Here is a 24126-nt window from a genome sequence, read left to right as displayed (position 1 = left end):
AACGTGGGATGGATGCCGTCTCTCCTCATCAGACCAGGTTTATTCCAATTATTGTCCAATTATCTATGTAGCCCACGTTATTTGCTGGACACCATCTAGACAACCAGCGATTGAATGAGGACATGCGGCTAAACATGTCATCACTGGTCAGATTTGGCAGGGGTCCAGAGAAAACTACGGAGTCCGACATTGTTTTGGCAAAATTACACACCGATGCAACTTTAATTTTAGTGACCTCCGACTGGCTAACCGTGTGTCATTACCGCTGACGTGAATAACTGTTTTACCGTATTTACACTTATCCTTAGCCAGCAGTTTTAAATAGGATTCAATGTCGCCCGCTCTGGCCCCTAGAATACATTTGGCTATGGTCGCTGGTGTCGCTAATGCCACGTTTCTGACTATAGAGCTACCAGGGTTTTGTCCTCAGCGGGTGTGTCGCTGAGTGGGGAAAATCTGTTTGAAACGTGGACAGGTTGATGGTGAACCACGGGCTTGACTTTAGGACTATGACTCCTCTTCCTGACAGTCACCCAGCCACCCTGGGGTCCCAACTGTTCGGGTTCTTCTAGGGGGCGGCTAATGGCGCTCCCTATGTTAGGTGGCTCCACACTGGCTAAAGGGACTTGGATTGCTATCGGGTGGTTATCAACGGTGCAGAACCAAGCTTCCAATTCAGATAACCTCACCTCCAAAACTACAAAAAGACTACATTTGTTACACGTACCATTACCGCTAAAGGAGGCAGAGCAGTAACTAAACAGCCATGCTAACCTAGAGAACCAGACACACCGATAAAAAGTGAAAATAAAGACTAAAGATCTGTAGGAGTGAGTGTTAGAATAGAATAAGTATGCAATGGAAAAAACTATGCAAAAATGTGTAAATTATAGGGAGAAAAAAAGTGACTATTAATAGTCCAAGAGGAGCAAGAAATTCCAGAGTATACAAACAAGGTAACAAGAAGTGATGAAATACGTCTTACCGCAAAGGAAAGCAAAGCGTCAGGTCTGATGTTTTTTTTTCAGATTTTATTTCTCATTGTAAATTACTCATGTTATACTCGTATTCAAACGTGGGGGCTATCGATAAACTGCTGCTGTGTGTCTTGGTCATGATGGCTGGGAAAGATCATGCCAATGAGGCTTTGAAAAGAGTTTTCTGGGACAACATTGGTTCATTACCTTTTTTAAGCTTCCAAAAGCTGTTTGATAAAACTGCCAACATCCCACAACCAACCTTTACTTCCATCCTGAACTTCTCTGTGTGTTTATCCACAGCAGATAAATCAAGGCTTGCAGGTCGTCCACACTAATATACCTGATATGATTCTGTTTTTTTTTTTCTAACGGAGCAGTTTTTTGGTTTGTTTGTCATTCCACAACTGAGACAACCAAATACAACCAATTCAATTTTCTCTTCTTCCTTGACAGCAGTCTAAGTATAACATTTGGTTTTATTTGTGCTTCTTCTCTACTTCAGCTTTCACTATTATTTTGATATGCAAATGACTAAATAAGAGAGTGTCTGCATCCGTTTATGGTTTAAAAAAATGGGAGTGGGAGTGGGATAAATGTTTGGTTAACAACAAAGTTAGTCTTGGATTACAGGGAAAAAAAGGTTTTTATTTTTTAATACCTATAATTATTTGTATCATATGTCATGAAACTAAGATATATATTAGTGGGGGACAACAGTTGCCCTTGGGCCCATCAGAATATCACTCCGGCCGTGGAGGAAGGAACTGTGATGTAAAGGTAATTTTTTATTTTGTAAGAATTTTCTTCCCAAGAAAACTTTTATTTAGACCCATACTGAACTTATCTCAGTTGTAGCCTATAACTGTATTTTTTACAATGATTTGCCTCATAAGAGTACGTTATGACTGGGGTGGGGGTGTTACTGTGGGCTCAACTGTTCAACTCCACCTCCAGACACAAGCTCCAGCCTGAGTCCCAGTGACACCTCCTCTCTGATCTACCGGCTCCTCGGTCTCAGCTCCAGGCTCCTGTCCCGCTGCAGAGCCCTGACATTCTCACACCATGGAGCTCCGTTATGCACTGTTATTTCTCTGCCTCGCTGCCCCGCCGTGCACGTCGGACACTGATCTGAACAGTCCTCTTGTTTTGGAGCCTTACGATTTCCTCTTCGACACGGCGGTGGAAGCCTACTATAAGGGGGACTGGCTGACGGTCATACTGAACATGGAGAAGGCGCTCAGGAACAAAGCTACGGTCCGCAAAGTGAAGGCTCAGTGCCGACTCAACTGCGCAAACCAGACCGCTTTCGGTGAGCCCTTAGCCGGCTTGGGAGTTCCTGTACCCGGGGCCGGCTCTGTGGATGATCTGGGCTTCTTCCAGAAAATCCTGAAGCGGGCAGACTGTGTGAACTCCTGCGAAACCGAGAAACTCGGTTTACCAACTATGCATCTAATCGGTGAGGAAGTGGAGCTGGAGTTCAAGAAGAGGACCCCGTATAATTATTTACAAGTCGCCTATTTCAAGGTAGCTGCTGTGACCGAGATGTGGGGCTTCATCTGAGAAGTTTGAAGCTGCAGTCAGTGCCGCTTTGTTGTAAATACTTGACGTACTTCTGAGATTCGTGGGTTATGGTGTGGCTGGATATTATACATGCATACCTAGAGCAAAAACAGTAAAACTTAGGGCATTTATTCAGGGTTTCACACTGAGCTGATGTGGAGCTGATTCTGTAAAAGCCCCAACCCCCCAAAAAACCCGACACAGCCATGCCACGTCGTAAGGTGGAGTCTGTCTCCGTGGAGTCTGACGTTAGGACGTAGAATTTGGGGATTCTGTGGTTTAAAGGCCTAAAACTGATTTCATAGTTTGTCTGTCAAGTTAAATAGACCAAGACAGGTAGTTATTTTACTTATAGAATTTAGAGATAAATGTAAATTAAATAGTTTTTCTTTACTATTCATCACAGCCTGAACCCTCTTAGATGAGCTTTCTTGTAATTTATTTCAGCAGTCTTCAGGAATAGTTCTCCAGGCTTCTTGAAGGACATCCCAAAGCTCTTCTTTGGATGTTGGCTGCCTTTTGTTCTGTTCTCTGTCAAGATGATCGCACACTGTTTCAATAATATTGAGGTTCAGGCTCTGGGGAGGATTCATCCCTCCATAAGACCTGTTGCCACTGATTTTCAGTCCACTTCTCATATCATTTGGCATAGCCCAGCCTTTTCTCCCAGTTTCCCTTCCTTAATAATGTCTTATTGACAGCCACCTTCCATGGAGACCATTTCTGATGAGGCTTCAGTGAACAGTAGCTGGATCAACTGAAGATCCAGATCAACCTCTCAGGTCCTGTGTCAGGTCTTTGCTGGATTTTATTTTTCTATTTCTTAAGGACATCTCTTTCAGATACTGTTTGTCTGCTGTAGACAGTGTTTGTTTAGGTTTGACGCGTCTTTTGTCCACCACTTGTCCAGTTTTCTCAGTTATTTAAGAACACTTGTTCATCCGTTAAGTTAGGTGCCTTTTTCATGCTTGAATAATTTATAAGTCAGTGTTTAGTGGCTTTGATAATGTCTTTACAGATGCTCAGTCTCTTATGATCCACCTACCCAACTCAACTACAGTACAGTGCAAAAGCCTTTTGTGAGCTCTCATTTCTTCATCTTTTGCTTCCAAGCAGTCAGACTTTCTTCTAATCTTTCAAAGTGGTGTTGAGCAATAGTTCTCCAGGTTTTCTGAAGGTCGTTTAGTCTCTCTCCTCTTTCTAAACTGAGCTTTCTGACTTACTAACTACAACTAAAGACCATCTCCTGACAGAGTCAGGCTGTAGTGTTTGGTTTCGTAGCTGTTCCCACTACAACCGCTTTCTATTAGTACATCAGCTTATTAAAGCTATGATAGACTGAAAGACTGTTAATGGCTTGCTCTGCTATAACTGTTCCAGAGTCAGTCATTTTGGGTTAAATCTGATAGGCAAAGCAGAACAGCTCTGTGCTTTGTATTTTTTCAGATCAATAAACTGGACAAGGCAGTGGCTGCTGCCCACACGTTCTTCCAGGCCAACCCAGATCACGTCGAGATGAAGCAGAACCTGGACTACTACAGGATGATGGCAGGAGTACAGAAGGAGGACTTCAAAGATTTGGAGGCCAGGCCACATATGGTGAGAGCAAACCTCCTCTCTGATGAGTCATTTACTGTTTTTGTTCTCTCGCACTCATGGTCAGTCTCTGGCGGGGGTCTGATTATCATGACAAATTTTAACTGTTGCCCAGATAACAACATTTTTATGACGGCACGCGCAGTAATAGGCACTCCGTCCTCAGGCTGAGTTTCTGCTGGGGAAGCGTTACTACAGCGACGACTCCTTTGGCTTGGCAGCTGGACATTTCGAGGTGGCCGTAGATGAGTTCTTCACAGCCGATAAGGAGTGCAGAGCTCTTTGTGAGGGAGCCTACCACTATGATGGATACAACTACATGGAGTACAGTGCAGACCTGTTCCAGACCATGACAGGTGAGGCAGCACATCATTCACTTGTGATTCAAAATGTGTTGTACAAGCAGAGTAGCTGTTTGTGTAATTGTGACTTTGTGTCAGACCACTACATGCAGGTACTGAACTGTAAGCAGCAGTGTTCTGTGGAACTGGCCTCAGCTGCCGGCAGAGACAAGCCCTTTGAGGACTTCCTGCCCTCACACTTCAACTACCTGCAGTTCTCCTACTACAACAGTGAGTGTCTTCCTTTTCTTCAATAGCCTATAATGTGTAGAACATGTGCCTTAGGACTAAAGAGCTATGATCCAATAATCAGTACTGGGAAGAAGATTTGGAAACACGCATTCATTAAAAATGAATGTCCAACTGTTTGACTAGTGCTGTATGTGTTGAATAGGTTGGGCTGTTCCTGGCTTTTTATGATCTCACTTTATTAGCAGAAAGATAAGAAGAGTTGTGGTCATTCAGTCATCATCAAAGTTACATGTCTGCTGTGCAGTCGCCTCTTAAATAAGACAAGCACATGTTCATCCTATAAGGTATAAACCTTATTTCCAGAAAAGTTGTCAAGTTTTCTAAAATGAAACAAAAATCAATGATTATACCTTTTGAGAGTTTGAGGACTGAGGATCCTAATTGTTGCAGTTTTGCAGAGGAATCTCTGTCCATTCTTGCTTATTACAGGATCTTAGCCTCAGTCCATACTTGTTGTCAGATTCTCCTCTTCGTGATGCCCTGTACATCAATAGGAGACAGATCTGGTCTGCAGGCAGGCAGGGGGTCTTATCTGTGTCTATGAAGCCACGCTGTTGGAGGTTGTGCAGAATGAGGTCTGGCATTGTCCTGTTGAAATAATCGTGGACCTCACGGGAAAAGAGGTCACCTCGATGTAGCAAATGTTTTTCCAAAATTTCAATATACACCTCTGCATCAGTGGTACCTTCATGCATATGGGAGTGATTCATGCCGTGGACACTGATGCACCCTAATAATCACAGATGCTGGCTTTTGCAGCTTTCTCTGATGATAGCCTGAATCGTCTTTTTCATCTTTGGCTCATAGAACTAGGTGTACATTTTTCCCCCAAAGCAGCTGAAATGTGGACCCATCTGACCACAGAACACGTGTCCAATGTCTCTCTGTCCATCCATGACAAGCTGCTGCTCAGAGAAATGATTTCTGGACAGAGCAGATATATATCTCCCCGTGTATGTGTGGGTTCTCTCCGGGTACTCCGGCTTCCTCCTACAGTCCAAAAATATGCATGTTCGGTTACTTGGTGTCTCTAACATTGTCCTTAGGAGTGAGTGTGAGCATGTGTGTGGTTGTTTGTCTCTGTGTGGCCCTGTGATGGACTGGTGACCTGTCCAGGATGTACCAGCCCCCCGCGACTCACTGACAGATTAAGCAGTTATACAAAATGGACTCACACACATACCCGAGGACTCACACACTGGGATTTGCTCAGACTCCATGAATCTTTCACAATATTTTGCTCAGTAGATGCTGAAACAACACTTTTATTTGCAATTTTGCATTGGGGATAATATTTTGGAACTTATTTATAATTCTCTGAATTTGGCACAAAATAGTGAGCTATAACCCTTTTTTGCATCGTAAGATTTTGGTAGATGCTCCTTTTACAGCCAATCCTGACATCCTTGGCTGCCACCAAATAATGTGGTGATTGTCAAATCTTCCAGAGTACAGCGTGCTTGAATATCATTTTGCCTTCCTTTGTGTCCCTTCCAACTTTTTTGAGAGTTGTAGTTGAAATCAAAATTTGATTTAGTTTGTATTTCTAAAGACAAGGAAGCCGGTCAGTGTAAACACTGAAAATCATTTTCTCTCTACTTGTCTTTGTGAATGAAAAGTTCATACAGATAAACTAATTCCAGATTTAAGTGTTCTTTTGTTGCAACATCCCATTCTGGTTATGGGGTTTATAATCGTAAAATCCTGCGGTGAGGCAATCAGACATTTAAATTACAAACAAATCAGCATTCAGCAGTGGAACAAAGAGGAAGATTGATAGTATAGCACCATAAAAAAAGTGAGCAGCATCTATAAAATTCAAGTCAGACTTGTGGTTGGATCATCCATCTGCATTCAGTTCAGCTGTGTTCTTGTTCCAGTCTGAGTAAATGATCAAATCTTACATATGAAATGTTTATACACAGAAAGTATAAATGGAGATTTACTTATTACATCAGTTGAGAAGTAACACAGAAAATAAGAGAAAAGTCTTGTGGTGAATGCAGTGATGCTGTATCTGTACGTAGACACTAACCACTGTCTGTAGATTTCTTACTAATTATTAATTTCTTACTTTACTTTGATATCAAAACTGCAGCAACAGTTTTCATGCGAGAATTAAAAAACTTCTTTGCGTGTAAAATCTGTGAACATGTATCCGAAGCATAAAAATGAAGCAAACCACCAAGAAAAACAAACCATATTGTACCTGCTCCTCCAGGTGAGAAGTATGAACAGGCCATAGAATGTGCGAAGACCTACCTGCTGTTCCACCCCGAGGACGAGGTGATGAACCAGAACCTGAATTATTATTCTGCTGTGCTGGGTGAGGACAAAGCAAGAACCCTGTCCGCCCGACAGGTACGGTTAAACTTTACGTCTGTGATTAGCTGTGTGCCACATTCATACCAGTGAGCAGGAAAAAGTGGTCTCCATCTGCACTCAAATGCATAAAAGACATTTAATAAAGCTGTGATACAGATTAGATGTTATTTTTAAAGTGTAGTGTGTTGTTAGGATTATTCACCAGTAAAAATACAGGGATGAAATCTGTGTGTGTAAATTATCCAGCCTGTGCTCTGTTTTATGAATGCAGAGATGTGATATGTTATTAACCTTTATGTGATAAAATGTGATAACAAAGAATTTAAATTAGCATATTTTCAATGGAATAAAAAGCATAATTTGACACAATACCTACAGTATATGTCTTGTGATCTAACATATTCGTTATTGATAATTAATCATGTAATTAAGATTAAACCTGATCCCACCATTCGATAGTGACACTATAGATAACGCATTGTAGTCTTGTGGACAGATGGAGCTTGTTATTGCCATGATTTTGGACAGATTTCTTAAAGGAAGAAGATTTATGGTTCAAATTCCTCAGTTTACGATCTTTTGAGGCTGAGTGTGATCTGATTGTGAGGTCCATCAAGTCCAAAAGAATGCACACTGCAGAAAATTATATCCAATTCAGAAACCTTTGAAAAAAATGCACAATATAACGAGGAACATTAATCCACATGTTAAGCTCATTCGAGCACAGCCAGGAATCTGAAAAAAAATCTGTGCTTCACAGGGCCATCAGTAAACCGTTAATCTTCCCCTAATTGCTTTTATTTATTCATTTATTTAAACAGACTCTAACAATTCTCTTTCTTTCTGTCCGAAGACAGTAATTATTATCATGGTCTACTATACGTATTTGCACGGTAAATATGTGGTGATTTAACAATAAACACAATCCTTCCTCCCACAGAAGAAACTGAGCCATCACACACCGAGCTTACACTAACCTGAGAAACATTTACATTCTTTTTCTACTGAGGCTTTGATTTATTGTCAGGTTAGCGCCATAAAAATCCACAGACATGTGCCACAGACATGCGCCAGTCAGTCAGGTGGCCCGTGGAGACGGTCTTCACAGCAGAAATATGTCTGCTCTGTTGCGTATAATTACACAGCAGGAAATAGCCCCTCCCAAAACTGTGCTACTTCCAAAACACATAGAAGCATGAAGTTGTTGTTTAAGGAAATTATCAAAATGAAACTTATTTCCAGTGACTTATTTCCTCAAATTTCCTTTAATGTTCTCTTAGTGGAAACACACACTTATTAACAATAGGAAGAGCGTGAATTTTTACCATACCTTATGGTCATAATGTTAATGTTTATGATAATATTTGATGTTCAGATTTCATTCATAGATGGGTCTACATTACAGACTTGTTTTTTTCCATCTTTGACTGTAAATTCCCAGGTGGTCCAACAGTTCATCCGGCAGTCCATACTGGAGAAGGAGCTGCTCTACTACGGATACGAAGCCTTTGGGATCACCTTTGTAGACCCCGTGAGTGAATAAGCCATTTCTCATACTATCAAATGCAGTGCTTTTTATGCAATGAAATGCTGAGGGATCAGTAACAATGTTACTTAACATCTACATTTGCTAACATTTGTACTGTTAGGACACATGGACTCCTGAGGACGTCATGCCAAAGAAGCTGAGAGACAAACAGAAGTAAGATTTAAGTCCATACTACACACACACATGTGCAGTTTGAATAGGAACTACAACCTCCATCTATCTGTCATTTGTCTATGCGGATCAGGGCCGACAAAGAGACTGCAGCAAGGATCACAGAAGAGATAGGAAACCTAATGAAGGAGATTGAAACACTGGTTGAGGAGAAGAAGAAGGATTCTTCAGATATGGCCAGCATGGTTGTGTCGCACGAAGGTGACTGTTTCAGTTCTGGGCAACAAAAAGTTACAGATGCAGTTGTTCCAAGCAACCAAAATCAGAATCCCTTCTGTTATTAACTTGTTTGTGACCTGCATCCTGCAGGTGGTGCTGTGTTGCATGATGACATCAAGGTGTCTATGACGTCCATGCAGCTGAACGGCTCTCAGCGGGTGCTGCTGGACGGAGTGATCAGCGACGACGAGTGCAGGGAGCTGCACCGCCTCTCCAATGTGAGTCACTCCATGTGTCTCATGTTCCCTGATTATTTATGTGTTTTCTACCGTGTGCGCGTGTGTGAACCTGTCATGTCAGCGTGATGATGTTGCGCTCATTTCCCAGGCAGCTGCTCTGAAAGGTGATGGCTACAGGGGACAACCATCCCCGCACACACCCAGTGAGATGTTCCAGGGAGTCACCGTCCTGAAGGCGGTGAAGGTTTGTAGCATTACTTGGTTTATCGTCCATTACTGCTTCTTGAAAAAATGAAAGTGTGCTTTGGTTTTAAATGCGGTGTCTAGGGATGGGAATTGTTAAGAATTGAGCAATTCCGGTTCTATTCTCGATCTCGCTTGTTGATTCGGTTCCTTATCTGGTTCTATTATCGATTCTCATTCAGTTATATATATATAGTACAAATGGCTTTGGTTGCAGTAACACTTTAATTTCAAGTATGCACCAACATTTTATCTATTTTCACCTCTGTCATTTTACTTTTCCCAGCCTCGATGAAATGGGTAGCTACAGGTATGCGGGAGCCTGCCTCTGAGCCTGCCTCACTCTTGCAGTCCTCGTCAACTAAATGTTAATATCAGATTCATACAGTTTGTCGCTAACGTTATTACAATCATCAGGACCTGAAAGTTTTAGTTTACCGGGGTCTCAAGTTTTGAATGAAGGCAAGAGTGAACCCCCCCCCCCCACACACACACACACCCCCACACCCCACGTAACTGTCACGCTCAAAGGTGAGACTTGAGAGCCCTGCGTTGCCTGGGACTTTTGAGACGGAAGACTCGGTGCCTCAAGCTCCTTCGCGAGAGTTACCGCAAAAAGACTTTATATTCGTGCAAAGTAATTGCATGCTGTGTGGTCAAATGTTGATATGATCAAAGCTCTGCACGTGTTGCAACTGGCCCTAGCAGAGCTTTAGAGTACATACATATATATGTATATACTCTATAGCTCTGGGCCCTAGTATTGTCCTTTTTGGGGAAATATAACCAAACTTTGAAGCGCTTCTGCCTCGAAGCCATTGGAAACATTCTGAGCCAAAATACGAAGGGTGCACATGACGTCATCAGGCAAATGCGTCAGACGTTAGCAGAACCTATAAACAGGATCGTTAATCAGGCGGATTAACGATTCCATGGAATCTCTTCGAGAACCGGTTCTCGATTCCCAACCCTAGTGGTGTACCTGCTGGACAGCCGTCATATCATTGTCTCAGTTTACTGCTGAATCCTAAAGTTTGATAAAGATTCCTGTCATTGTGAATATATAAGCAAAAGATATTCTGAATCCCAAAAGATAAAGAATCGAAGTCAACACACATCTCACCGTTAATAATTTAAGCAAGATAACTTTTTTCCTCATTTTACAATTTCCTTATTTTTAAGATAACAATAAAAAAGGGCAAACTGAGCCTAAATAAAAGTGTGAGTGCCCTGCAGAGTTGGTTCTTTGTTACATCCTCTTCTGCAAGCCTTTTTGTTGCATCTAAGATACTTTCACATTCTTCCTGTTCTTTACTCATGACAAGTCTTTTGACAAGTGATTGATCCACCCCGGTGTTTAACAGCTGGAGAAGTGTTCCTTTCAAGAAATTCTGTACCCCTTTTCCATCTAAACACACATCACTCAATGCGGCCAAAAGGTTCTATTCAACAGTCCCCAGGGACTTGTTTCAAAAATCATGCCTGCCTAGATGTTCCCATGCAAAATATTGTTTTTGTTTGATGAGTCCTTCCTCAAGGGTCTCATTTGTGAGGAGACATCTAACTGAAGACACTTTCCTGTCTCTTACAGTCTTCTCCTGCCTTGTTGGCATCAGCTGTTTTGATTTGCATTGCTAGGCAGCTGCTTAGAGGTGTTTTTGGCTTGAGATTATTGGGACATGACTTAATGAGTGTGCACACTTAAAACAAGTCATTGACAAGTTTGTGAAGGCTCTGAAGTCTGTGTATGTTATCTTGGAGCTCAAATATCATGTAGCGCTCCAATTTTTTTGATCAGTTCATCTTCTACTTACTTAAATGTTAAGCAACTGACATTTTGAACAGGGGTGTCCAGACTTGTGCATACCACTGTATAGTGTATAACCTGCAGCCTTTCAGTGGCTAAACATTACACGCCATTACTTTTATTTATTCAGCAGGTTTGAGGATTAGATCACATTAGAGCACAAAGTAAACCACCCATATTTTCTACATGCCATCACTTTAGTAAATATCTATGATTAAAGACTTTACACATACTTTGTGTTTCCGTGCTCTGCAGCTGGCACAGGAGGGGAAGGTTCCGCTGAAGAGCGCTCGTTTGTTCTTTGACATGAGCGAGAAAGTGAGAAAGGTGTTGGAGTCTTACTTCCTTCTGGAGACTCCGCTCTACTTCTCCTACTCCCACCTGGTCTGTCGCTCTGCCATTGATGGTAAGCTGGGCACTGATGGTATGACAGTATGTTGGTTGATGAGGCTGACTTATCTGTTCTCCATGACATCTGTTAGATCCATTATAAGAACTGTTCTTTTGTTGTAATATGGGTAGAACCACACAATTTGTTTGTGACAAAAGAAAGAACGAGAACTTAGAAATGTGTTAAGCAGCAGCTGGAAAACAGTTTGTGTTTCTTTAAGCCACACAGCTTGTTCAAAACTCACTATAGTAAAGTAATACATTCAGTATTCTTGAACACATTTGTGCACAAGTCCCCTGGATAATTAATACAGCGAAGTGCCTTTTTTAAATCTATCTCTTAGTGATTAACAGTGATTAGCAGAATAACATATAGTTTAGATGGTATAAGAGCGAAACCTGTTTGTTTGCTGTTTTCTTTTTATTGTAAGTCCACTTAAATTTGACTATCTGTATCTACTGGACGTGTCTGTTAATGTGCACGTGTACACTGCATGCAAACAAACAAAGTGGTCAGATTGCTGATGATGATAATGACCACTTGGTGGCAGCAGAACACAAAACACTGACATAAAACCTCAGCGGCATGGTGCACAGTATGAGTGCAACAAAAAGATATAATATGAAAGTACACATGTATACTCACCTTTGGTTTGTATATGATGTGCTACAATACAAGCAGTTTTACCACTGTTTTAGATTTATGTAACCGGTGAAATTATTGAAACTTTATTTTACAAATTAATTTTAAAGAGACACCAGTTAACCCACGCATACATGGGGAGAACATGCAAACTCCACTGCTGGGATTCGAACCAGAGACTCTCTTGCAACGGTACTAACCACCACACCACCATGCAGCCCTTTAACTTCTTATTTCTGTGACAACTTTGGTCATGTGACAGGCTTCAAACGAGAGCAAGAAGTCATTTCACTGTGCAGAGCTTTGGAGTGTGGTCATTGCATAAATCTTCTGTACAGCACTGCTTAAGCCCTGTTCCCAGTTATTAAGAGTTACTCATTCATGTTTTCAGATTGTTTATGAGTATATATGAAGTTAGAAAGCCTTTGTCTGTAGCGACCTCTTTATTTAGCGGTGGCTTGCGCAACATAAGATGTTGTCTCAGTATGACTGAACATTAATTCTTGGTATAGCTCTGCTGTTTGTTTTGACATGTAACATAATGATATTCAAGTTTGTTGTTTCCTGTAGTGTAAATTACTAAAACCAGTGGACCAATTTGATCCATTTGAAGTAAAACAAAATTCATTATTGTTGTGTTGCATTTAATATGATGGCAGAGATTTTTTTTTTCCCTGACTGGCTTCTCACATCCCTGGAGAGCTTTGATGGTGTTCTTTGGATCTGTTGGAGCCACTCGCTCAGCCACGAGTGCTCTGATGACATTTGGCACCACTGTTGTCATTACTTTACACACTTACCCTGCTTCCTCTGGTATTTTTTCGAGCTTATCTTGCTCATAGTGCAACATCTATCACTGCTGCCTTCTGTTGCTTCTGTTATTGACCACCTCAATATCCAGTTGGTTAGCTATCACCTGTTTTATCAGTTTGGATCTATCCTTATTTATTATCATATTTATTTACAGGTTTTTCCTTTCTTGTGGCCCTCCTTCCATAGTTGTGGCACATGCTCTTAAGAACAATTGTTCATTTACCCATGTTCCTATGCAGTCAGTGCAGCTGTGTTGGCACATCATACTGGTATTTATATGTAACTGTGGTTTGGTTTCTGATTGTTAAACTGTTTAAAACTGTCTAACTTCTCTCTGTCCTGCTGCTCATTCAGAGAAGCAGGGGGATCGTGAGGACCTGAGCCATCCTGTACATGTGGACAACTGCGTGCTGGTTTCTGAGGTCAACGAGTGTATTAAAGAACCTCCTGCATACACACACAGAGACTACAGGTGAGATCATACACTCACAAAAATACTGTAGAGCTCCTCCTTCACCCACGCAACCTTTACAACAAGCACATACCTAACGTGTGATGTCTTTCCTTCAGTGCCATCCTTTATCTAAATGAGGACTTTGAGGGAGGAGAGTTCATTTTCACAGAGCTGGATGCAAAAACAGTCACGGTAAATATGATTTCTAACAGTCAACATGGTGGTGAACTGAGAAAGTTTTCATTCACCAAAATGGTCAAAGAAGCAATTTTTTTATTTTTTATTTTTTTACAAAGTGAAAGCATGGATCTTTAACAGAGTCATTGTGTGAATTGATTATAATTTAGATGTATTTAGAACCCGATTAGAGCCCTCTGTGGCAAACTGAGAGACACCGGAGCGTCTTGAGTATGAGGTTACTGTAATTTATACTTTATTGGACAAAAATTTAGCTATAAAATACAGTTAAATCTCTTGAATTAAAATATAACATTGAAACGAGGCACTGATCAAGAGAGTCAGCAGTGTCTTTAAATGTAAAATGGAAGGAATGGCTGTCTGGACTGTCCATGAGCTTTTGATTTTGTAGCTCAGTCTCTGGTTCTGGAATTTTCTATTCTGAAAAAAATAAAATAAAACGGGTCCAAGCAAAATGTTGGTTGAAGATCTTCTCTGATTAAGCCCATCTTTGCATTAAGCCATGTTGGTGTTAGTATCACACTATCAGCAAAGGAAAGCTGTGTGAGATGGACTTGAAACAGACATCAGCTTTCAGCATGACAGTGACCCCAAACAAACAGCCAAGACAAATCTGAAGTCTCTTAACTGTTTGGGAGTGGCTCAACCAAATATCTTCCCTCAACCTCGTAAGATATCAGTGGAGACCTGAAACTGGCAGTTCACAGACCCTTTCTGCAAATGCAAAGCCTGTAGAGGCTCACACAAGAAGTTGCACCTGCTGCCGAAAGAAAAGCTTCTACAAAGTAATGACATGCTGACAGATTTTAGCTTTTGATCTTTAATCAATTTGAATGTTTTCACTTTTATATATTAGCCAATAAGTATAGGTTATTGCACAAAATGCCATTTTTAATCAGGGTAAAATGGATTATTTAGTATTGTTAAATAAGTAAAGAGCTCTATTGTGTGGTTTACAGCATTTAGAGTTTTTGGTGGAACATTGTGGTATTTCTGTACATCACTGCTCCTGGGTTTGATCTGAACTCATCTCCAACCGCTCACATAAAAATGTTCTAACCAAAAATCCCAGCTAAAGTTTTAATGATGAGGAAGAATAGTTTATGAGGGATCTGAGTGAAAACTGCTTGTCTTCCGAACATAACTGAAGTCATGTTTAACTGGCAGCTCCTCAGTGTAAGTTTAATTTTCAGTCTGTTATTCTATAATCGAGTTAATTTACTGTGTACACTCAATTCTCAAGAGGATGTAAGATTGTAAGTTTTCCTTCCTTCTTCCAAGCCTCCATCTCACTTTGAAAAATGTTTTCATAGGCAGTTCTCATCTTTTGGTTCTCCTCCTGCCAGGCTGCTTTGGCTCTTTTATGGCACTTTGACCACTGAGTTAATTTCAGTTCAGTCTTCTGAACACGAGCGCAGAGACTTCATAAGAGGTGGTTGCTTCCACCTCTGTCTCTGCTGTCTCATGCAAATCTGCAAAGTCCTCTCTGATGTGCTGAGGTCCTGCTCAGAGTAGAGGCTTTTTTCTTCTTCAGGCCGTTTATATCACTGTTCTGTTGATTTTCCCAGCTGATCCTGTCGCTGTTGTGTCTTTGCATGTTCAGCTTCAGGGAGAACCTCAAGAGCTCTAATCTCAAAATCCATAAACTGTCAGTTTTTATGTCAATAATTCAGTCAGACCCATTTTACAGATCAGACTATCAGTGAACTCATTGCTACGGTGTTTGTATAAGCAAAATACAGCATCTTGCGTTGTTATCAAATTGTAATGCTGTCATTAGTTTGTCTGGCCACTCTTCTAAGCTCACTGGTTTTCTTCTTTAGCCAATAGCGTGTTGGTTACTGACTAAGAACCTACTGACCCTATTTGCTCCCAAAACTTTAAGGCCTGCTATAGTTGCTTGGAACTAACCCTCTGTGTCACTTTAAACCCCCCTCCAAAAGACTTACAGCGCATTGACTTTGCAGATGATGCTAATGCTTTGATTGCTGACTAACAGAGAGTTGTTTTGGCAAACATTTAGCAGCTTAATAGTATATATAGTCAGCATATAACACACAAGTTCATCATAAGATTTCAAACCCTTTTGATCACTGTGTGATTTCTGTCAAAATGGCCAAAAAAACCCATCTGAAAACCTTGGAGATAAGAGACAGTAATGCATTTCTTTTCCAGGCTGAGGTGCGTCCGCGGTGTGGTCGTGTTGTTGGATTTGGAGCTGGGAAGGAAAACCCTCATGGTGTCAGAGCCGTTACCAAAGGCCAGAGGTGTGCTGTTGCATTGTGGTTCACCCTGGATCCTTCTCATGAGGAAAAGGTAATGTCCATCTAAACAGGGTTTGGGTCAGTGTACTATCCATTTATCTAGTACTCAGGTGGATCATTTAACATACCCTTTTCCCCCAAATGTGTTATTTTTCTTCCCTTTAGGAGAGAATCCAAGCTCAGGATATGCTGAAGATGTTTTCCACCCCTGTGAATGCAGAGTTTAGCCAAAAGGAAGCAAGTGAGACTTCAGAGGGTAAGCCTGTAATAGCAGAAGCACCTGCACAGGCTGACCAGGCGCCAGCAGAGAACAAACAAGACAAGGCACCATCAGAACAGAAGCTGGATTCCCCAGCTAACATGAAGGGGGAAAAAGCAGTCAACACACAGAAGGATGCATCAGGGAAAAAAACGGTTACAAAAGCAGCTACGAAGGCCAAAGCTGCACCTAAAGCAAAGGCCAAAACTGGAGACCAAACAAAGGGGAAGACAGCTGACAAAGTTAAACCTGCTGTCAAAAAAGATGGAAAACAGACAGTGAAAACACAAGCTAAGCAGGCTACTAAAAAGGATGCAAAGCCGACTTCAAAACAGACAATAAAAGTTAGCTCTAAGAAGGACTCCACACCAGCCTCAGACTCTCAGAGTGGCAAGGAAGAGCTGTGATCAGATAGCACATGGAACTGTCTCAGGTGGTGTCTATTTTTTTTTCTTAACAAGGTTTTCTCTGTGAAAGGTTGAATAAAACACGAGGGAGTGTTACAAAGATATGATATGCTTTTGGAATAATTGGTGAAGGTAACTTTCAGTAAACTGGCTACTATTTTTTTTCTAAATAACTGTATTGTTGCTGACAATCTGGCCAAATGCTCAAAATGGGTATGATCATTTCTTATTTGGCACTTGCAAAAAGGGGCATTTACTGTATTTCTCATCTCACATTCTTCTTTTTTTGTCTTATATTTGTGATTCCATATTTTGGAACCCAAATGAAGTGTACTAAAGTGAGATGAGTTCAGAACCTCTTGCCCGCTGTGCGAATTTACCAAATAAAAGGTGATGTTTCTTAATTTGGTGAATTTTCTTTGGGGAGGGGGACATCATGAAGTACCCCAACCCCACTGTGGGGGGCAGCATGGAGGCATTAGTGAGTCACACAGACTATCATTGTACATTTGACAATAACAGATAACAAACATAAAACTTTTCCAGGTAATTCTGCAGCTCTAGTACTGTGCTTTTTATAAATTCAGTACATTCACAAACAAAGAGATCACTGTTCATTGTGTCATTTTTGTTCCAGTTGAGGTCAGAGACGCAAATTTCACTGCAGTGGCTTTATAAATACTATTGCACGCATTTAAAACTGTGCTCAAACCTGCACTAGTGAACCTGACGTCTCTATGGACACTGTACTGTAGACATATAATTAGTTTTTCCAAGAATATATTTGAAAATGTATAAGACTACCTTTACATGTCAAACTCAACCTAAAGTGAATCAATACATGCAGTAAAGCTTGACAGAGACATATAAAGCTCTGTGTTCAATAAATTACACCATTTGGATAGTGGATTAGGACTGGATAGTGCAGTGGTATGATTGTCACCTACTGTGTGGGAGACCTGTGTTCAAATCCCCTCTGTGTAAGGTATACTACCTCTAATAGGGATCCTATCTGGCTACCTGTAAGTCTGCCAAATGCCCGAACATATACATTTTCCTAGTCCCCACCAAGGTCCTAGTGATATGTCTGCCTCATGCGTTGTGCAGAATACTACAGACAGCAGCTGGTTATACGGAGTATAGTTCTGTCAAATAATAAAAGTCTCCTGGAAAGGTACATTTGGAAACAAATTCTCTCAATAACCCATTAACCACATTATTACAGCGTGGGAGACCATAAATCAAATAACCTATGAGTTCAAACTAGCATAAATTTCAATCATCTGCCGTTCAATTTGGCTCAGATTTCTCTCTAAGGCATAATCTCAGTTGCACCAAGTTCTCCACTCTACAGGCAGGAAGCTGAAAAAAATCCGGGCTTCACTGTCCAGGTACGCGTTAACCTTTACGACAGTACCAGTACATTAGCTTTTACAATCTCAAACTCTTGTTTAAGTGCAGTGTAGCGCTCATACGTCTGTATTGATGCTGCAGTCAATAACAGACGTGAACTGGGAATTGTCAAAGTTCTGAAAGGAAAAATAATAATAAAACAACAACAATAAGAAGTCTGAGGTCCTTGTCAGAACATCTGGTGATATTTATACATTTCCCTTATTTTAAGTCAGGTAGAAAGGTAGCTTATCAGATGCAAACTTTCATTTGCAGTTGATGATCTTCTGGTGAAAATATGGTGGCTTCAGTGATAAGCAGAGGTAACTGTAGTATCATTCAGAGAGTAGTGTTTGGCAGTTCAACTTATGCCCTACATATGAAGTCCATGACTATGGGTCAGTGTGTACATCTGAGTCAAACGTTCAGTGTAACATTCCTTCTATGAACACGTGCTGTGCAATGCAATCCCACACACATCGCCCACAGCCCACCAACTCAAAGCATCAGTACCGTACGTATTCTGTCATTGTGTTCGCACATGAGCACATAGAGATCCTGTCAAAGGATTAGCAGAAGTCCCATGTTAAACACCTTTAGAAAATAGAGTGATTACAGTCAAAGGCAAATGGACTTAGCTGCCACGCATAAAAACCAAGTCACAACCTCCTACAGCACTGAATACATGAACAGGATCCCTCTGCTTTGCTGCAGTGTGTGTGCGTGTGTCGTACTGTCAGTGCTTTCTTTGTGTCGTCTTTCTCTTGTTCATTTCCAAAAGAGAGAGACACACACAGGCAACTTTGTTTTTCTTGTGTATTTGGTGCCTATGGATTCGACCATTGTTTCTGCAAAAGAGAGTGGGGGGCCAGAGTCTGTGAGTACAGTAGACAACAGAGGTCTCTTCCGTGATTGGCACAGTCGTCTCCGACTGTCCACACTACAGCCGCACCACATTTTAATACATTTTCATTGGTATCAAAAGTCCGATTTTCTTTGTTTGCACTTATAAGCCACCAAAAAGTGTCTTTGTGCGTGAATAGATGTGTGCGTCATGCAGGCTTTCCTTGTTGCCATGGCGTTATTGTGGGCATGGAGACGGTGTAGCAGGTTAGGGTTGGTCACAGCAGGGCATGGAGCTCAGATTAACTGTGACCATTACTCCGGAGAGAGGAGAAAAACACTTTCACTGCATGTCTCGCTGCTCCTCTGAGCTACAGGCACCACATCCAAAGGAAGCTTTTTATAGTTAAACACTTGGGACGCAAATTTCAAGATCAGCTGCTCACTTATCGCTGAAAATTCTTGCTCAGTGCTCTGAGATGTGTGTGTGTGGCACTGTACATTTATAAAGAAATCATGTACAGGCACAGCACACTCCCAGAACCCTTTTTTTAGTAGAAATAATTTCTTTGACAAGATCAACCAGAATAACGTGCGTTGTTTGTCTCTGTGTGGCCCTGTGATGAACTGGCGACCTGTCCAGGGTGTAACCTGCCTCTCGCCCAATGACAGCTGGGATAGGATCCAGCCCCCCTGCAACCCTAAATTGGATTAAGCGGGTATAGAAAATAGATGGATGAATGGATCAACCAGAATAAAGCACAGTTAGTGGGAATGTTAACTGATTGGTCTGTAGAAATGCCCAAATATCATCAACAGGCCTACTCTGTAGATGCGAGAAGTCAAACTGTATCTGTTAGTTCGATGGCTGCGGCTTGTCCGACCTCTTCTCTAAAACCAATCTTGTGTTAGTGGGACAGAGGGTTCCATTGTTTTTGTGGTTGTTCGAACGGATGCCTGGCCGATGACTTCAGCTCCTCCATGAAGCGTCTCCTTATTCTTCTATAGGACTGGGATCACAGCCGTGCCGGTCTGGGCATGGGACCACAGCTGAGAGAGATCTATAGATCAGGACTGTTGCATGGTGTCTGGAAAAAGGGCTTCTTTTCAAAAACTAGTTTTCGTGATTTTCTGTTGTACAAATTAAAACTATACAATTCCAATATGTAGTTGTTTTTTTTTTTAATCATTCAAGTACAAATTTTGCCTACTCATTTGACTAAATTAATCTTGACAGTATACAGCAGACTGTCACTCCAAAGTTGGTCTTCTTTAATTCCACTAAAGAGTTTCCAAACAGTCCAAACAGTATGGAAATGAAGTGAGTACATCACTGTGCCATCACATGTCATTTGTCAAATGAATCAACACTATTTTATTTACACAGGCCATTTGCAACAGTTTTGCTTCTGTGTTGAACAGTATGGTATTTAACTATTTAGACTAACTACTGTATTACGGCTGGACCACAAAGTGGGAAATTAATGTTGTGGAAGTTCTCTGGTGAGATGATATCAAGATAAATGTATACATTCTATGTAGATTCCAACATGTGATGATGTGGGGATGCATGGGTGCAAAAGATATTGCTGAGATGACATTCACAGCAGACTGAAAAGTGAAAAGGTGAAATGTCTGTGTTGGCACATATCAGGGTAAAGTGCTGTTAGTTTGACTCAGCTCTTCTGGGCTTAATTTTTCCATTGCAGACAGCATCCTCTCGACATGGGCAAGATCAGCAGTTTTTTGTCCCAGCTTGTGTAAAGCTGCAGCAACATGTAACTTTGATGTCTTTTTTTTTTTTTACATTGCATTGGCTCAGAAGCGTTTGGATATTGCCAAGCAGTGTCAATCATTTGGTGGCACGTATAAAAAGAAAAGGAAAAAAATTATCTTAGATGAGAGTTGACTTGGTCACAAATGACATCACTGGTGTTCACCTTTGCAGAAATTCTTTACGTTCACACGTTCATCTGCAGTGTTTTTTAATGTTACTTTCTCGTATCAGCTTGGCTCACATGGAACCTTGGCCAAGGGAGTAGTTGGAAAAAAAAAAGAAAAAAAAGGCATAAATTAGTATCACTTAGGCTTTTATTCAGCAGTACAGGGGGACGATATGTCGACCATGGCATGGCACTGGAGCCTCCTGCAACAATGATTTTCAATAATAAAAAGTAAACTGACACGAGTTTGATAAATTAATGTCTTCAATTTCATGTTTGTTTCATTCTGCCTGCTTTTATATTATAATATTGCTGTCAAAAATGTAATTCTGCCGTTTTCCAAAGGCCTGTCAGTAAGTTTGGCAATGATCACGGAAAGTTCCAGTCCACCACTTGTTCGTTAAAGTCAGAGTACACGTGAGAATTCTTGTTAATACAATGTATCTTGTAAATGGTACATTATAGTACTGCTGAGCAGTTAACAGGTTTGAATAAACTATGTCGCTAACCCGCTAATTTTATATGCACTCACGAAGCAGGAATATTGGAATATTGACTTTTTATGAATTCTACACATTCCACATCACACACAAGTAACCACTTGTTGTGACAAGAAGGACCTTATCGGTAGGTCGGGTATGTGTGTAGGTTTCATTTGCTAAACCGAGGGGTGATTGATATTTTAGGCTGTGCTCTCTGAGAAACAAGTTAGGGCTATTTCAGGAGGTTAACTGCCACATTGATTATAACAGCTTTTTCCTTCCTACACCTTCCTCTTTTGTAATATTCTATCTCAGCCTGTAGGCAGATGGCTGGCACCCAGAAGCCTGGAGCAGTGGGGAACAGCAGTGATTCTTGGAAACCCCTTTGTCCCATCAAATGAAGATGTCTCTGCTGGTTGTTATGGTGAAGGAGTGCCGGCTGACACTTGGCTCACTGCCATCTATGCACAGAGAGATGGATGGGAGAATGAGGTTTGTCAGAGGAAAGGAGAGATGTTAGTACGGGGTCAGGCAACAGAACATAACATAAGAGGAGAAAGTATTTTTTCCTGTAAATGTGACTAAAGCTCTTTTAGTTGGTGGGAAAGGCAGAAAAAAGGGGACGTGAAAGAGACGGACGGAGGGGGAGATTCTCCCTCACGAGACAGCAGGTACATGACACATTTTTGGAATAGCAGCCAATAAAAAGGCACTAAAGAGTGTGAGAAAGGTTTTGTGGCAGCAGTAGCAAAACTTCTCCCAGCTAGTGTTAACTCTTTGTCACTGGCAGATTGCTCTTGACAGATTTTTGTAACCTTGGAAAATAAGTTTTGCTCTTACATCCAAGAGCCACAGCCATAAAACAAGAACCTAACAACATCTACATTTACAGATCGACATGAAACAACTGATCACCCAAACTGCTCACTTGATCCTGAAACCTGAAGTTAATTATATTAATCAACTCTTTAAAATGTAATGTTTTGCTGGGAAGTCTTTGGTCTTGGCATTGATTTGGATGTTTCTTTAACTCCTACCAACCAGCACCAGGCACACTATAATAAAGGCACTTCCCGACGACACTGACCTCCCCTGAGAGGATGATTTTATTAATTTAGGGCCAATTCACAACAAAAGTTATCTTAAAATATATAGATCAAATAAATATTATAATCCAAATTAAATTAATCAATTGAAATCAAAATTATTCCAAATATGTATAATGGCAGTTATTCAAAAACAGATGGCATTGGATCTTCTCTTCTCAATTCAATCTCCTGTCCTGAACATGCACATAGGTGACAGTGGAGGGGACAACCCCCCTTTAACAGGAAGTAACCTCCAGCAGAACCAGACCCCGTCTTAACTAGTTGGGGGTAGAGAGGGTAGAAAAGGGGGTCAACAAGCACCATATTACCAAGCCAGGGATACCTGCAGAGAAAGGAAAGTAAAAACACAGGTTACCCTGCAACACTGCAAAACTCAAAATGTGGATGTTTCACCCCAAAATCCCAACCTAATGAGAGGTAAATGCATTGAAAAAAAAAGAAAAAAGAACTGCAATGTATGACTGTTAGGGTGGATGGAGCTCAGGAGGTAGAGAAGTTGACCTCCAAATGGACGGTCAGTGGCTTGATTCCCAGCTTAACAATATTAAGCTTAACAATATTAAGCTGGGAATCAAGTCGGTGTTGAAAAATATTGAACACCGACTTACACCAAATGTGTTCCCATGTGCGCAAATTTTTTAACTATCAAGAAACTAACGTTTTTCGTACAACTGCATTAGGTTAATTAATCAGTACCAGGGGATATTTTGGTGCTTGGAACTGAACCCAACCCACAGGACCCAAAGTTATGCTGCTAAAGTTCTGGTGATACTACAGGACATCCCAGAAATCTCATGTCCACACTGATAATTCTGAATTGTTTGTGTCTCAAGAGGGATATCTAGTCAGTACTAGGCAGAGAGTTTGTTGTAGCACATTTGTGTGTACTTGGTCTAACTCTTATTTTACTGCTATTTTATTTTGTAATCTATACACAGCTTAACATTTGTTTTTCCTCCCAAGGGTTTTTTAAAAAAAAAAAAAAGGAAATAATCAGTATAGCGTCTCATTAGCTGACACTGGCAACCATAAGCTAATTACTCCAGAACTACTGAGGCTGTAGCAGCAGATTCTAAGTGGATATGTAAAACTTTTAGGGATCTACCATTTATGAACTCTTTGTTTTGCACAGGTGAGGTGTTTGCTTTAAACGTTTAAATCTAAGTAAATTGTTGATTTATAACTGTTTAAATGCTTCATAGGAATACAACCATGTATAGACCACTTTGATTCTGCTGTCAAAATATAAGATTAGCTAAACTTATTGGATTGCTTGCTTGCAAAAAGAAAAATGGCCATCAGGACCAAGATAGTTGAGATTTTTAAAAGATAAAACTATAATCCTTGATTTTTAGATGCGTTGTACTTCACACACACTCACAGCCAAGTCTGTGCAAGTTCACACAAAATAAATAAGTTAATACAAACATACCACTTATCGCTGCCGTTGGTCTCCTTTTCTTTCCTTTTTGCCCCCTCTAAATTGTTATTGACGCTGCTGCGTCTGTACGTCATATCACGTCGTCTCTGGCAATGTGTTAAATGGCTACCATGATAAATGGCGTTACTTTTGAGTTTGCGCGCATTTCCTCAGTGTCAAAATCGGGGGACATTTTCGGGGACAGCTTTGACCGGGGACAGGTCACCCAAAACGGGGACTGTCCCCGGAAATCAGGGACGTCTGGTCACCTTAATATATAGTCGACT

At 41.0% G+C, this 24126-nt stretch overlaps 2 protein-coding genes across 3 annotated transcripts in view; one reads left to right on the top strand and one right to left on the bottom strand.

Moving 5' to 3' along the window:
• cunh1orf50 (chromosome unknown C1orf50 homolog) overlaps positions 1 to 24126 on the bottom strand; it is a 274707-nt gene that overhangs the window by 8768 nt on the left and 241813 nt on the right. The gene's annotated exons all lie outside the window — the stretch shown is intronic.
• p3h1 (prolyl 3-hydroxylase 1) lies at positions 1893 to 17180 on the top strand. Of its 2 annotated transcripts, none has more exons than XM_072382924.1 (15): positions 1893 to 2504; positions 3987 to 4139; positions 4303 to 4492; positions 4577 to 4708; positions 6951 to 7090; positions 8496 to 8585; positions 8704 to 8756; positions 8848 to 8975; positions 9084 to 9211; positions 9321 to 9416; positions 11478 to 11628; positions 13423 to 13540; positions 13639 to 13714; positions 15896 to 16036; positions 16150 to 17180. In XM_072382924.1, the coding sequence occupies exons 1-15, from the start codon at positions 2043 to 2045 to the stop codon at positions 16648 to 16650; spliced, it is 2559 nt and encodes an 852-aa protein (XP_072239025.1). In that variant the 5' UTR covers positions 1893 to 2042; the 3' UTR covers positions 16651 to 17180. The 2 variants fall into 2 exon arrangements, with proteins under 2 accessions (XP_072239025.1, XP_072239024.1); XM_072382923.1 differs by having other exon boundaries at positions 11478 to 11646.

The sequence above is a fragment of the Leuresthes tenuis genome, unplaced genomic scaffold, assembly GCF_036924035.1.
Source record: "Leuresthes tenuis unplaced genomic scaffold, fLeuTen1.0.hap1 SCAF_3, whole genome shotgun sequence".
In the NCBI taxonomy this organism is placed as follows: domain Eukaryota; kingdom Metazoa; phylum Chordata; class Actinopteri; order Atheriniformes; family Atherinopsidae; genus Leuresthes; species Leuresthes tenuis.
This window is presented reverse-complemented; position numbering and strand designations above follow the sequence as displayed.